The following is a 15,725-nucleotide window of genomic DNA, read 5'->3' on the forward strand; positions in this document are numbered from 1 at the left end:
TTTCAAACTTGAACAACACTGAGGTGACTCAAAGATACTAACTCTACCAGTTTTGTGAAAATAATCTGGTCAGATAGTGGAGAGAAGCCCCATTATTTTCCTGACAAAGTGATGACTGAAATCCAAACTCAATCTCTGAGACAGAGCATATGTACAGCCTCTTGACACAAATTCATTTGTTCCCCTCCTCCCCTCATTTCTTGTTCCCTTGGTTTTTTTCCTAGCGAGGTGCAGAAGTGCATTTGGTTCCATGGGATCATGATTTCACCAGCATGGAGTATGATGGTCTCATAATTTCTGGAGGTCCAGGGGATCCTATGAAGGCCCAGGAGGTGATTCAGAATGTCAGAAAGGTACAGTGTAATAGCCGTAGGCCGATTTATTTTTGTTTATTTGCCTTTTTTTTTTTTTTTTTTTTTTAAAGTGCTTGGAATCTAAACAGTTGGTTGTACTAACATGTTATGGAATAAATGTCATTCCGTCATTTCAGCTGCCTGGATATTCCTCATTTTAGCCCACTGGGAGCCCTCTCCAGACTAGTAGTTACAATGAAGCTGTACAGACCTTGGTGAATGATGCATAGTAAACATGATTACCATGATTGCCTTACCAGTGTCTTGGAAGTACCCTGTGCTCTTTCAGGACCTCTGTGACCTTACAAAAGAACTGATTTCACAGTGCTCTGATTTGAAATAGTGTTGCACGCTAAATGGCTGTGTGCAGAGTATCATTGCTTGTTCCCCTTGAGTGGACAGAGACATCAAGTGGTGCTCTAAGCCTTGCCTGTGAAGCAAAGGAGAGGAGGAAACTTCCCTTTATAGGCTGATGCTGCCCTTGTATTCAGCTTTTTTCTACATCTGTGTGGCTGCTGTGAGTGAACTAGCATGATTTATGGTGGAATTGCTGAACACCTCAGTATCTCTTGAATACCTATTCATTTTAGGTCCTGGAGAGCAATCGGCCAGAGCCCTTGTTTGGAATTAGCATGGGGAATCTAATCACTGGAATAGCAGCTGGAGCTACTTCCTACAAGATGCAGATGGCCAACAGGTGCGGTAGCTCTTCAGCTTCCCAGGGCCCATATAGACCAGCTCAGCATTGCCGAGCAGCAGTGCTTTGCTTCTGAACTGCCTTAATGGGAGCTAGCATGTCAGTAGCATTACTTCTTCATTTCAGCCATCCTTCTTGCCTTTAATTTAAATTGTCATGTCATGCATTACTTTTTTTGAGGGTGTTTTAAAAGTATTTGATGTAATTGAACCCATTCAAACTGAAAGATAGCAGAATTTCTCCTAGGATTTATCATTTTGAGGTTGGCTGCCAGGATTGAACAGCTACTATTGAACTGCTGTGTATAGTCCCCCAGTTATCAGCTCTTCCTAATTGTGGCATTTGGATGCATCTGGCGCTTCCATCCTCTGTTCTCTGATCCTTTCTCTTTCAGAGGACAGAACCAGCCTGTCCTGAATGCAGTGAATGGACAGGCTGTCATCACTGCTCAGAACCATGGTTATGCCATTGACAGCTCTACCCTCCCAGCTGGCTGGAAACCTCTCTTTGTGAATGCCAACGATCAAACAAATGAGGTGAGCTCATGCTTTCCAGCTACCTGCATGTAGCAGCTGCTAGTGAGTGAAGACTTTCTCACTTTATTTCACCTCCTTGAAGCTTGCTATCAGATTACAATTAGTTATCAGAACTAAACTTGATGATCTGACCATGTGCTTTACTTGAGGTCCTGCCTTACGGGCCAAAAAGGGGTGAGCCACTACCATGATTTCCATACTAGCCCAGAGTGTAGGATTGCAACAGTGACATGATTTCCCTTGAACAGCTGTCTGTCTTCTGTGATTTCCCTACCATTAGTGGTGCTCACTCAGTTACTGTTGTCTTAGGGCTTGTGCCACAGGTGTGCTACCCTGTGTCACTGTTTTGTTGTGTTGGTTCAGCGTTGCCCAGCACAGAAAAGGAATATTATTAATTTGGTATGTTACTGTAAATAGAATTCCAGGAACTAAAGTCATGAGGGAAAGAGTCAGTTGCCTCAGGAGAGCAACTTGCAGGATCTAGGGTAGAAGTCCAATGTCAAGTGATGTCCATGTAGGGGAAAAAAAAATCAATAATGCCTGACTTGTGAAGATTCACAGCTGAACAGGGAGAAGCGTAGGAAGGAAAACAATACCCCACAGCTCAGTTTTGACAAAGTCAGGCAAATATTGAGACAGATAGCAGGCTTTGTAATTGCCTATTTCAAATCTTGTCCATTAGGCCCAGTGTTGTGCAAGTCAGTAAAGTCTTGTTATTTATTAGAAAATCATTGAAAAAAAGGTATTTTCAAATGAAATTTACTCCACGGAAATATGCTTCTCTGTTGTTTTGTATAAATGCCCCACATCAAGTCTGGCAAATTGAATAGTCCTGTTCTGGCATATCCTGACTATACTTCACGGGATCAAGGAACAATACTTTCCAGCTAATGATTTTAGAATAAGTTTTCTTTGTCAGTTGCTGTTTTCTTTATCTTTGCACACATACCTAAAAAGAGACAAATATTACCAAAGAAAATATTAATGCAAAAAAATTACAGCTGTTTTGTTCAATTTTTGAAATGACTTTGTGTTAGCTGTGTTGACAAACAGAACCCTCTCATCCCCAGGCCTTTCATGTTTGCTTTAGCTAAAGATTGGAGGCAAGAGTGATGGTGCTTTTGCATAAAGTAGGTGATAATTCTGGACACGAGCCTTCTGGATCTAGAAGCATGACATTCTTCTATGTGAACTAAAGGATCATTTCTGTGAGGCTGAAAGCAGCATCAGTCTCCTAAACCTTCACAGGCAGAGAGACAAGGAGACATGTTGTTCTAGCATGGTACGCACAAACAGGAACAGGGCTGGATGGGCTCTTGTGCAGTCTATTGCATTCCTCTGTTTGAAAAAGAAAAAACAATTTCTTTTGGCTGACCTGAGCCATCACAGCTGGACAGAGCCAACACAGGTTTCCAAATACTGACGAGCCATGGAGTGAATATTTTTAGAAGATATATGTATGTAACTAGAAGTAACATGAGCATTCAGGGAAAATGTGACAAACTGATGACATTCTTTACTGTGAGGGGAGAAACTCATGCCATAATGGATCAACTGTGGCCAGTAGCTCATCTCTCATCCCTGTCTTATCCCAGCATCCTACGCTGGGCACTGGCAGAGATGGCACTTTTGCTCTATGTTAGCTGTTGGGACTCCTTTGTCCATTCCTAAGGGAAGCAGGTTGTATCAGAACCAGTTTTTCCTGGATTCCCTCTTGATGGAGTTCTCTACCTCCATCTGGAATTGGGGGCTGTGAGCAATGACAGCTATAGGGTAGTCTTCCATTGGACCACGCTGCTTGGTGCTATTAGGCCATGCAAATGAGAAGTCTGTTTTTCCTGGCTCCAACTGAAACTACAAGCACTGTCTCCAAACTCAGTTTAGGTCCTTCGTAGCTATTGTTTGTCCAGAGCAGTGGTCCCACTTCATCACAGCCCTGAAAACAATCCACCCAGGGCAGAGATTGTGTGCAAAGCCCTGTGTCAGTATTTGAAGCAAGTTATGGAAATCAAGAGCACAACCAAAATCCATTTTTCCTGTGACAGAACCAACCAGATCAGGATGGTAAAACTATTCATGCTGTAACAGCCTTGTCCAAGGTGATCTGTTCTTGCTATGCATGTTTTTCTTCTCTGCCTGGTCCCTCCTCGGGAGGGAGACTAGCATATCTGCTCTGTGAAGTGCTTACAACTTGGTAGTGTTTGCTGTTGTAGTGAAGGTGATATCTCCACTATGCTTCTCATCCATGCACAGCTCAGTGGGTTACACAAGCGCTGGAGCATTAGCAGAAGAGGAAGAGGCTCAGTGAGTCTTTGGATAAGACATTGTTTGAAGACTGGGAATGAAATGGATGTCAGTTTGGTTGCCCAAAGAAACGTGCCAGTTCTTTGGCCTTCAGTGCTTACAGGGATAAGGCGTGGCTTTCTATTCGCTTGCTTGCTTGCAAGGAGGTGTCTAAGAAAATAATTTTCATTCCTGCAGGGAATTATGCATGAGACCAGACCGATTTTCACAGCGCAGTTCTACCCAGAGGCAAATCCTGGGCCAAGGGACACAGAGGTATTGTATGAGAGCTGATCTGGGCTTGCTTTCAAGTGGCCTAGGGAGTGTAGATACGTACCAGCTACAGTGGCAAGTCTTTATGTTGAAGATGGTCCTACATCTTGGGTTTGGAAATGTCGGGATCCTAACAGAGGGCCCAGTCATGCGTAGGCTTGTGTCTGCTTAGCTTGATCCGCAGCTAATTACAATCAGCAGCAAGGTGTCTATTGACTTCTGTATGCTCTGGATCAATGATTCCATTCATATGATGTGTATGCTTTGAGTCCTGGTGGGATTATCTGTGTGTTGGCAGTTACTGAAGTGTGTAAGCCTTTGCAGGATCAGGCTCAAATCTCTTGTACCTGGGGTGATTGCAAAAGGAAAAGGATTTATTTTAACAGAAAAAATACTAGCCAGATGCTTTGTAATAAAATAATTAACTTTCTAATACATTTTAGTTCCACTTTCAAATTTTATAATTACTGTAGAGTTATGTAAATGAATTCACACTTTCTCACTCTGGTTCTCCTAAGTGAAATGAAATTTTAATCCCCCATCTGTGACTTCGCACAAATTCTGTAACAACTGGTTGCGTAGTCACAGAGTATGACTAAGCAGCAACAGGGGATATGGAAGGCAGAGGAGGCATGTCTGAACATAAATAAACTATTTAGCATTTCTTGAGAGAGGAAGATGGAAGAATACGTAGAAGTGTTTATTTAATCTTAATTTGGTGATGTTGATTAAACCTGCAAGTAAATCTCTTGATATCAAGAAGTTTCATAGCAATCTGATTGACTAGTGAATCTTGGAGAACTCAAAACATCCCTCAGCTGTGTCTTTTCCATGTCTGTGTACTCCCACTGCTGGGATGGGTTTGATAACGCGGTGCCTATCTTGATAGGCTTGCAGGACCTGTCCGTACTCCTTCTGTAGGTAATTTCCAGCAGCCAGCTTCAGGGGCTGTGTGGGCAGAAGCTCTGCAAGTGTGGTGTCAGGTGGGAAGCCTGTCCCGCTGCATGTATCTGCCTGCATGCCGATGATGGTCATGCTGCCTCCCCTGCCTGGCCTGGCTGGAGAACACTTTTCTCAAAGCTGCTCTGGCATTTCCACTGGAAGGATGACGCTGATTTAACACAACTCATATTTAGATATACCTGTTCATATCCCAGCTCTGTAGCAGGCTCTATTCCGGATGGTTCCCTTGAGCTAGTTAAGTGTATGCTCTTCTGTATTTTAGTATTTAATGCATCTTTATTAATTACACTGCCAGCTATACACAAGCAGAGCATACAGACATGATCGATATGTGTTTTCTTCCTGATATGACCTCACTTTCTTGAACGCAGCTTTGTCAGATATGTCAAAATTGTTAAATAAATTTCAAACAATAATAATCTCTTCCCTGAGTCTACCTTCTGAAGGCAGCAGAGCAGAGTTGATAGCTTGAGCCCACAAATTACCTGTTTTTACCTTCTTTGCTTGGTATTTATTTAGTTCCAATTTGGTGATTCAATACATGTGGTTATTTTTCCTAGTTCCTGTTTGATTCATTTATTTCACTGGTTAAGAAAGGGAAAGGTGCTACCATTTCCTCAGTCCTGCCCAAGGCTGGAGAGACAACTTGCAGAGTGCAGGTCAGTGTACAAGATACTAATTATTCATGCCTGTCAGTGAGGCTGGGATTGTGTTAACTCCTACTGAACCCATGGTTCAAAATGGCACAAAAAGCAACCATGGAAGTCAAAGGAGGCTTCCCTTTTACAAAAGGCCTGTCAGCTGCCTGTCTCAGTCATCAGGCATCTCTTGTGTTATTAACTCCCTTTTCTTTGAGAAAGTTTTAAGATCAGATGTTTCATGTATTTTTCTTTGTAGTTCTTCCAAGAAAGGTATTCTCATAGCAGTATATGAAGTGCCCTGGGATAATCTGACCATGAGATTTTGTGCCAGCAGCATAATGTTGATGCTCTGTTGCTTAGCAAATAACCGAAATTCCTAGTGTGAGCTGAATTTCATACAGTTTTGCTATCTTAGAAGGCAGCTGGGCTTTGCAGGCAGCCAAAGTGAACCATGGTTGTCTGTAAGCACATGATATAATTAGCACATTTGTTGTATGCCCTTTGCACGTCATGTGTTTCTCTAACCAGAGATACGTAGAAGTCCAGTAGAAACTTTCTTAGAAGTAAACCAGTGGTTTTGGAGGTGAATTTTCTTCTCTTTTTAGAACATATATTTTGTAATTTGAGACTTCAGTGATGCACAGTCTCTGTTCATTTCAACATCCACTACAATAGGACTGACTTTTTTTCCTGCTCTTTGACACTTCTAGGTCTCCAAAGTACTCATTCTAGGATCCGGGGGCCTGTCGATCGGTCAGGCAGGGGAATTTGATTACTCTGGATCCCAGGCTGTGAAAGCCATGAAGGTGAGAGGATACTCTGAAAATATTAACTTAATGTAATTTACTTTCCCTTCTCACAGATCCTCCAGTTGTGGTATCACTGGGGCAAGGAAGCTGGTGAGAACAGATGACTGTAAGGAAACTTAGCCATTTTCTGTTTATGAACTTGTTTGTTGGGTGATGTGAGTTAACCACTCAGAATTATCTTCCAGAGACATTCTTGAGGTTTCCATTGCAGTCTTCAAGCAGTTTGTTATTTGTGATGTGTGACAGGTCACTCCAGGCTTGTCAAACTGAATGGAAATGAAGGAGAGGAATGGTCAGCTACACCTAAATTGAAATTACTGAAACTTTTGTGGTATGCCAACATACTGCAAAGTAGATAAACAACAACAGCTGAATGGTTGGTTGCTGTCAAGACTGTTATGCAAAAGATTTTTGAACCTTTTATCAAGGCAGACTTTCTAAATGGTATTTATTTTAAATGAGATGAACTTTTTAAAGGTCACGTATGCCAAGTTTTGTTTCCAGAATAGATTCGTAGTCTTGAAAGGAATGAATGAAGTCCTTCCTTTGGATGAATTTTGTCTAGCAAACTTACTAGCTGGTTTCTGGTGTTCCCTTTCTGAAGATCGGAGAGCTGTATTATTCTGCAGCAAACAAAAATGCATGTGTACTTCTGCATATGCCTGAGAAATGCTTGCATTTGAAATGGTGCTTGTGCCTGTTTCCCTGAAGCATCCTGCATAGTCCACTCACATGGTCAGTTTTGAGATTTTATTTGCTCTGGCTGTTTTATGCTGCAAAAGTGCAAAGCATGTAGAAGGGTGCTAGGAGAAAAGCTCACGCTAGAAGATGTAGAAGGGTAGCAGTATTTGTGTGATGGGGTTATTGCTGGTACCCCTAGTTCATGTCTAACCTCATGTGAAGGAGGAGAGCTCATAGAGGTCGGTCTGACAGATTCAGAGCAGATGTAGCAGCTGCCTTCAGATGAGGTGATGAGTGATTCTGAGGCTGCTCTGACGTCAGGGCCATTCTATTCCTGTGCTAACCCTGGAGTCAAGGAAGGAAAAAAATCAATTATAGTAATCCTAAATATAGTCAGGGGCTGCTTTGGGTTGGTCTCATTTTTACAACACGTCTTGTATTGTACATGCTTTGTTTGCATCCTGTGTTGCTATTGCTGTCTACTAGTTCAAAGTGGCTGCGTCATCAAGAGAACAAGAACAAGTTAGGAGTGGAGGATCCCAGAGTTGATGAGTGCAGACCTGAATTGGAAAGGAGGCATCTCTCTCCTTTTCTTTTCTTTTTTTTTTTTTTTTTTCTTCTTCCCTTCTCTTTTGTCCTTCACTCTCAGCTCTGGTTTGTGGGAGTGGTTTTTTTTTAAATGATAAATCTCCCTAGCTTGACCTCCCACAGTGCCCTGTCCATTCCTGTAGCCACCAGCCAGCTGCTCTGATCTGCAGGCTAACCAGCCATTCCAGCGGCAGTGCTTGCACCTCCTCACCTTGCCTCTGGCAGTGATTTACAGTTGCATGTGAGAGAGAAGACAGCTGGTCAGTGGCTGCCAGGGGACAGCTGTAGAGCATGGGTGGGAGAGAACAGGAGATGAGAGATTTCTTTCCCCTTAGACTTTTCTGTTGTTGTTGTTAACCAACATTCATTCTCACTTCTGGATGTTCTGATTCATTCTGCTATGTACTGCTGTTCTTCCTAGTCTCTTGGATGTCGGATCATTTTAAGAAGGTGCTGTTAATATCCAGTCCTATACAGTTAAATGGGTGCCTCTTTTAAAGAGTAAAATTCTGTGGAGCTGGGACATCCATCCCCAGTCAGTGAACTTGTATTTGCAAGAATGTTCATCGAAGGCAGGAACATCCTCTGAAAAAAAGGCTTGGTAGCATCTGTGAAGAACAGAGACTGGCTTGTGGTCACCTGAAAAACCTTCTGGATTACTTGCTGTAGGGATTCTCCCAGCTGGTCTGAGCATATTACACATACACAAAAAGAGGAATGGAGCCCTTATGGAGTATTATTAATTCACAATTTTAATTAAGTTGTAATAAAGGTCTCTGATCAGGGTGGGTGGCCATTGTGCAGAGTACTACATGCTTACAAAAAATTAAAAAGGCAGAAGATGAAGAAAAGGGTTCCAAGGGCAAACAGCAAGTGGATTAAAATCCAGCATCCTGATCAACTGGGACAGAGGATGTGATATTAGTAAAATGTGTCTCTCTCAGCACAGTGAGCATTAATTGTCTCAATTAATTATCTTCCTCATCACTGCTAGCTGGTCCTTAAGACACCTTGCCCCAGATAAGTAGGGAAGAAAGGGCTGAGATGTACACATACTCCAGCTTGTTGGAAAGCGATATACCTCTCCCTCCTCCATTCATTACAACAGAATTATAGCCATGAATTTCTGAATACATTTATTAGAGAAGAATGTTTTGGTCAGAGATCTACCCTTTTCCCTCAGCACCACCATGAAAACTACCCAGTCTGGGGTTGTTTGTCTAAATCTGAAATATTTTCCATTAGGATTTTATCTCTTCTTTCCCTTCCCTGTTTCACATATTTCTAAGGAAAGTGTTCTTCAGTGAAAAAAATTCTAACTTTTCATGGGGGTAGAAGGTCAGCAGAAATTTACAGCCAGTCTTTAAGGCAGTATTTTAAGTTACCAAAGGAAAGAGAAGAAATGTTATCCAATACCCGAACTGAGAAGTCTGAGCTCTGATCGAGAATCCCAGCGCTCCAGGTGAGCTATGTATTTGTTCCCCAAAACCAGTGGGTCAAGCAATCACAAATTTTAAACAAACACAGGAAAACCTTATGGCATTTTCATGCTTATTGTGATCAGGGGAATAATGTCAATTTCTATACTGGTCTGTTGTGAAAGGAGTGGTTAGGTCAGGTTGCTTTGAGAATTACTACCAAAGAGTTTAAGTGACTACACAAGAATTGATGGCAAGGTTCACTCTATTACTTATTACATGGAGTAAATTCACAGAGATAAATCACGTTGAAATCAAGTCAGAACAGAACTGGAAACAGTTTTTAAAGATCAAAGGTATAAAAGGGGTAAAGGAGATTCTACTGTTGAGTCATGAGGTTCAGAGTAGACCCCCTTGCTTTCTAAACTCTCGCAGAGTTTGGTGCGACTGGTTCTATTCTGAGCCTCAGACTTGGACAATAGATTAGCTCTAAAAGGCAGAGAGAGAGAAAAAGAGAAAGTTTATTCACAGATCATAAGATTTTAACAGCAAATCAATTTGGTTTAAATCACAAAATTACATGACTCCCCCGTGTAACTCCTAAATGTGTTAAATAATTTCAACTAATTTTCTGAATCAGGTGGGAATCTCCATTCCCACAGACAGACAGAGGCCCAAAAGTAGAGAACTGGCTTTAGCTCAGCCTGGTACAAGATACCAGCAATCCCTTATGGGAGTGTACGTAAGGAACCAGGCTTTTTAAATTCTGCTGTTGGTAAATTGCTGGTTGAACCTCATCTCTCTTTGCTGCTGCTGCTGTTAGCTCTTTTCCCACATATGCCTAGTTTTGATGCAGATTTTAATTTTTCAGGAGGAAAATGTGAAAACTGTCCTCATGAATCCCAATATTGCTTCAGTGCAGACCAATGAGACCGGGTTAAAGCAGGCTGATGCTGTCTACTTCCTCCCCATCACTCCACAGTTTGTCCTAGAGGTCATCAAGGCAGAACGTCCCGATGGACTAATTCTGGGCATGGGTGGCCAGACGGCTCTCAACTGTGGTAAGTACGATACAGGTGCCTTGGCACTCCTTGCAGGCAAACCTGGTTTTTACCATGTGTTCAGCAGATTTTATTTGTGCAGACGTGCAAGACCCATGTGCCTGGTACATTGCCCAGGTTACTAAGGGATATAGGCAGAGATACAGACTGTTGGAGATTAATTGCTAAGCTGTGAACATAAGATCTAATTGCAGGGTTTAATACTTAAAAGTAATTAATATATCCTGCTTTTCAGTGTAAGTCTTAGTTACCGTAGTTGGATATTCAGACCACCTTGAGGCAAAGATCAAAAGCAAAAGTTAGTTTCATTTAGCTTCCTGCAACAGGATCCAACCGCACTGCTTTGTTTTGTATTGGAGGTGATGGCCAAGCAGTAACTTTACTAATATTTCAGTTTTCATACATTTCAGGACAGAAAGTGCCAAGTTATGGTTCTGAGTCCTAATACTGCCAAAGGATAATAAAATTAGCTGTTGATCAGGCCAGACAAGTTGTCAGATATCTTTTGAATACTTTTTTCTTCATACACCATCACCCTCAAAACTGTGGCTTTGTTTACTCTGCAGGAGTGGAACTCTTCAAGCAAGGAGTCCTGCAGGAGTATGGTGTGAAGGTCCTAGGTACATCAGTTGAATCCATCATGGCTACAGAGGATAGAAAACTTTTTTCCGATAAACTGACTGAGCTAAATGAAAAGATTGCTCCTAGCTTTGCAGTGGAATCGGTAAATCAGATAATTTTGAAGATGTGATTACTTTTACTGTTGCCCATTTGAGTTACTAAAAATATATATCTAGTTTTCTTGAGTAAAAGCTGAATACAACTGTGGATATTGTAGTTTGTACGCTTTCATCAGTGCTCCACAGTGATTGATGCTGTTTCCCCATGATTTAAAATGAGTGAAAATGCAATTAAGCACTTGGAAGGCCTAAACTAATTTACCCACTGACAAAAAAGGTAAATTAGGTTGGGGTGACTTCTGTGCTGCAGCACAAAAATATGACCTGTCAGTGGCTATTTTTTTTTTTTGTTTTAAATCATTTAGACCTTAAGATTTCAGGTCCTTAAAATCAGCAATACTGAAATCCTTCTTGAGGACAGGGGTGTGAAAACAAATAATTGGTTTAGTGGGAAGGCCTGTTTGAGTCTGGAGGAAACCAAAGAGGTCTTAAACTAGGATGTCTGTTGGAGGGGTTATTTCATGCTAAAATCAGTCAAGACAGGCCAGGTAAGGACATTGTCCGTGGGAAGTTAGCAAGGAAGTCCACACATAACTAAGGACAGAAGTCACCTCCTTGAGTCCACGTTCCAGTGTTCTGCTGTTTGGAACAACAAGGCAATGTTACAAAACCAACTTTTATTCTTTTCCTTTTATCTTCAGACAGCTTACTGTCTTACTGATGGGATTTCCAGTTAACTGTGTAACCAGAGTTGAAGACTTTGTTCATCTTAATTGTTATCATATCTCTGAAATGTATTCCGCTCTCCTTTAAGATTGAAGATGCTCTGAAGGCAGCTGAAAAGATTAGCTATCCAGTCATGATCCGTTCTGCTTATGCCCTTGGTGGTCTGGGGTCAGGCATATGTCCTGATAAGGAGACTTTGCTGGACCTTGGTACAAAGGTACGTCTGCAAAATAGCAAGCTCTGGGAATAGAGCTGAACATCTAATTTTCTTGGATATTCTTCTAATAGTCACAGACACTGGAACTGTACATACCCTACCTTCCATCTTATCTGTAAAATGTTACCCTGATTCCTTCTAATGCCCTCTTTTTATAATTCCTACTGACTTGGATAATGAAAATGGTTAGATGACAGATCTATTAAATTCATGAGGAACAAGTCATATTCTGAGCAAGTGGTTCAGCAATTTTGGTCTGAAAAGAAACATAGTGGGCTATATTCACCTACTTTTAGGAGTAAATGACACATGAAAGATGTCAAAGAGGTTGAAATATTTTAAGTGCTGACTGATAATGTAGTATAAGGGACAAAAAGCAAAAGACCTGGGAAGCTTGGGCCTCTGCTGTTTTTCTGTTTAAAGACAGTGGTTTTGCTAGGTCAAAACTCATGTAGAGATTTAATTGGATGTCACTTCATAATTCGACATCCATCAGCTGTCTCTGGCTATGAAGGGGCAGCTCTTTTTCTGTAGGAAATCTGGGATTTTTTTTTATAAATTTGCATTGAAAAGTAAACAGGTAATTGGGGAAAACAAAGCAAAAGCTTTTTCCTTGGCAAAAATGCAGAATTTTAGGAAATAAAACTCTATCAGTTGGCCTCTAAAATTCTTGATTCTGTCTTTTCCTGATCCTCTTAATCTTTCCCGTACCTCTAGAAAGAAACACTACTGATGCCAATAAGCGCTGTATGTGAAAATGGCATTTTTGTATTCCTCCACACTGCTGTCATGTAAATAGACTTTGGGTGTAGTGTGCTTAGTGCGGAACAAACGTCTGCTCAGGCAGTGCCAGCTGCAGGGAGGCTCAGTGGACAGGACTGACAGACGCAGGACGAGGCAGTGGGTGAAGTAACCCCATCTTACAGATGGATGGCTGAGGTTGGAAACACTTCACTTGCCTAAGCTCATGCATGGTCTGTGTATAGAGAAAACAGAAATTCACCCAGAAACCCTGGTAGTTCAGCTGTATGAAAGGTTTATAGGAAAACATTATTCAGTAGGAAAATCTGGCTTTCATCAGCATTTCTTGGTGTTTTTTTAAAAAAGTGGTTTTGAATATCTCAGTTTTCCTCTGAAATCAGTAAAACAGCTGCTTTTTATAAATATCATCTGTAACATTAGGAGTGGGACAGTTCATATTTTTAGTAAATTTTTCATGTTTCTGAAACTTTTATTTTTTTAATACCAAAAGTCTGATTCTGTTTTACTTTCCAAGTATAAATGTTTTCATTTTCTCAAAAATTACACTAGAAGAGCTTCAGCTTTCTGAATGAATATAGTAAAATAGAACAGACTGTTTCAGTTGGAATGGACCTACAATGATCATCCAATCCAACTGCCTAACCACTTTAGGGCCGACCAAAACATAAAGCTCAGTCTTAAGTGCATTGTCCAAATATCTCTTAAACACTGACAGGCATGGGGCATCGACCATGTCTCTAGGAAGCCTGTTCCAGCGTTTGACCACCCTCCTGAAAAAGAAATGCTTCCTAATGTCCAGTCTAAACCTCCCCTGGTGCAGCTTTGAACCATTCCCATGCATCCTATCACTGGATACCGGGGAGAAGAGATCAGCACCTCCCTCTCTGCTTTCCCTCCTCAGGAAGCTGTAGAGAGCAATGAGGTCGCCCTTCAGCCTCCTCTTCTCCAAATGAGACAAGCCCAAAGTCCTTAGCCACTCCTCACAGAATGTTCCTTCCAGCCCTTTCACCAGCTTTGTAGCCCTCCTCTGGACGCATTTAAGGACCTTCGCACTCTTCTCAAATTGAGGGTCCCAGCACTGAGCACAGTACTAAAGGTGAGGCTGCACCAACGCTGAATACAGCAGGATAATCACCTCTATTGACCGGCTGGTTATGCTCTCGTGGATCCTGGCTGCATCCAACAGGATTTGCCCTCGTGGCTGCCAGGGCACCCTGCTGACTCATGCTGAGGGTGCTGTCAACCAGCACCCCGGATCCCTTTTCACAGGGCTGCTTTCCAGGCACTACTCTCCTAGCTCTTATACTTGTGCCTGGCACTATTCCATCCTTGGTGCAGGATCCAGTATTTTGACTTGTTAAATTTCATCCCATTAATTGTAGCCCAATGGTCCAATCCGTCTATATCCCACTGCAAGGTCTCCTGTCCCACGAGAGTCAACAGTGTTTCCCAGTTTGATATCAATGTTGCAAAATTTACAGTGAAACCCAATTTGGGTCTTGTTGAATTAGCTCAGCTTTGGACACTCATTTCCACAGCCCAGCAGAAACTCCATTCTTTTCAGTGACAAAGATGATCACAGTAATTCCGTGAACTGGATTTTCAGACACTGGACTCTGAATTGTATGTAATTCAGATAAGTGAACACCTACGGAGGTTTCATAGCACAGCTAGTTCAAGCCATCTGGCCTTGGGTTCACGTCTCTTGGGTCTGCTCATTTTGAGTAAGAGAAGGCGATACAGGAGCAATGTAGGTTGTTTTACAAGTGTGGTTAGGTGTTCCTACTACATCACCACAAATTCAATGCCTCAGTGCCTGCTTAGGCCAGGTGTGAAGTATCACTCATCAAACTATATATATCTCTCTATATATTTACTATTTTTTGTGAGCGTGTGCAAGTCTGGCAACAGAGCTAAGGGCGCTATTTGAATAACAGCTTGAGCTAACTACAGAGAGAACCAGGCTGAAGACTGATTCATGGGCAGCATTAAAACAAGAAGCTTTGCTAAAGGATGCATTGATAATGTGCCCATTACTTTCTAGGATTTTAAGCTGGAATTGATGAATGTTTTTTTTATCTGCTAATATTAAGGCCATTTATTTAGTTAGATTATGCTCATTTACCAACAAACTATATTTCTCATTTTTGTCTCTTGCACTGAGGAATGCTTTCAAGATTAGTTTAAGAATAAATCATGAATCTTGCTTCAGGTTGGTGTGGCATTGATAAGCAGTGTTATTAGTACTATTAATTATGTAGTGTTTGCTGGCACCCCCACTCCCCTTCACTTAGTCATGTAGCTTTCTGCAGAGTTCTCATACATGCACAAACAAAAGCTGCCCACATACACAACCAAAAGCATGTGTCTGTTGCATGATTGAAGTTGTAGATGCTTTTATATTTCTATTTGTTATTTATATGTCATTGCAAGCTCACATGCCTTGCCTTTTTTTCCTGTCAGATCACATAAATATTTTCTGTGCCTTTCAAATGAAGCTAATGCAAATTTTTTTTTTGAAAAAAGAGAAATATAAAGTGCTTGTCATCAGTGCTATGAAATTTGCTTCATCTTTCAATTTTCGTGTTGGTCTGGGATGTCTGGAGATAAGCCACAGAAGTCTTAAATATGGGCCATGTTGTAATAAAGTTTTCTTTTTTACTATTCATTTTCCCTAACGTATTCCCAGGCATTTGCAATGACTAACCAAATCCTGGTGGAAAAGTCAGTTGTTGGCTGGAAGGAGATAGAGTATGAAGTTGTGAGAGATGCTGCTGATAACTGTATTGCTGTCTGCAATATGGAAAACATTGATGCTATGGGAGTCCACACAGGTAGGCTTGGGCACAGGGTAGCTCACTGGAAATGGCTTGTTAACTTTTTTTATGCAGTGCCCTTCTCCCTGCTGTTATTGACATAGTTTTGCTCTAGAAATACTCCTTAGGTCTTGGATACAGCCAGCTAGGGTGTGAAACAGATACTGTTACACTAAACCTACCCCTATGATCCCGTTTTCTGTAAGATTGCCTGGCCTTTC

At 41.5% G+C, this 15,725-nt stretch overlaps 1 protein-coding gene across 1 annotated transcript in view; it reads left to right on the forward strand.

Moving 5' to 3' along the window:
* Positions 1–15,725, forward strand: part of CPS1 (carbamoyl-phosphate synthase 1) — a 90,612-nt gene that overhangs the window by 14,220 nt on the left and 60,667 nt on the right. The window contains exons 7-16 of the mRNA XM_037398850.1: positions 225–353; positions 944–1,050; positions 1,445–1,586; positions 4,068–4,145; positions 5,666–5,764; positions 6,457–6,552; positions 10,114–10,303; positions 10,870–11,027; positions 11,798–11,926; positions 15,378–15,522. Coding sequence (XP_037254747.1) covers positions 225–353; positions 944–1,050; positions 1,445–1,586; positions 4,068–4,145; positions 5,666–5,764; positions 6,457–6,552; positions 10,114–10,303; positions 10,870–11,027; positions 11,798–11,926; positions 15,378–15,522 — 1,273 coding nt within the window. The remainder of the gene's footprint in view (positions 1–224; positions 354–943; positions 1,051–1,444; positions 1,587–4,067; positions 4,146–5,665; positions 5,765–6,456; positions 6,553–10,113; positions 10,304–10,869; positions 11,028–11,797; positions 11,927–15,377; positions 15,523–15,725) is intronic.

The sequence above is a fragment of the Falco rusticolus genome, chromosome 8 (assembly GCF_015220075.1).
Source record: "Falco rusticolus isolate bFalRus1 chromosome 8, bFalRus1.pri, whole genome shotgun sequence".
Taxonomy (NCBI): domain Eukaryota; kingdom Metazoa; phylum Chordata; class Aves; order Falconiformes; family Falconidae; genus Falco; species Falco rusticolus.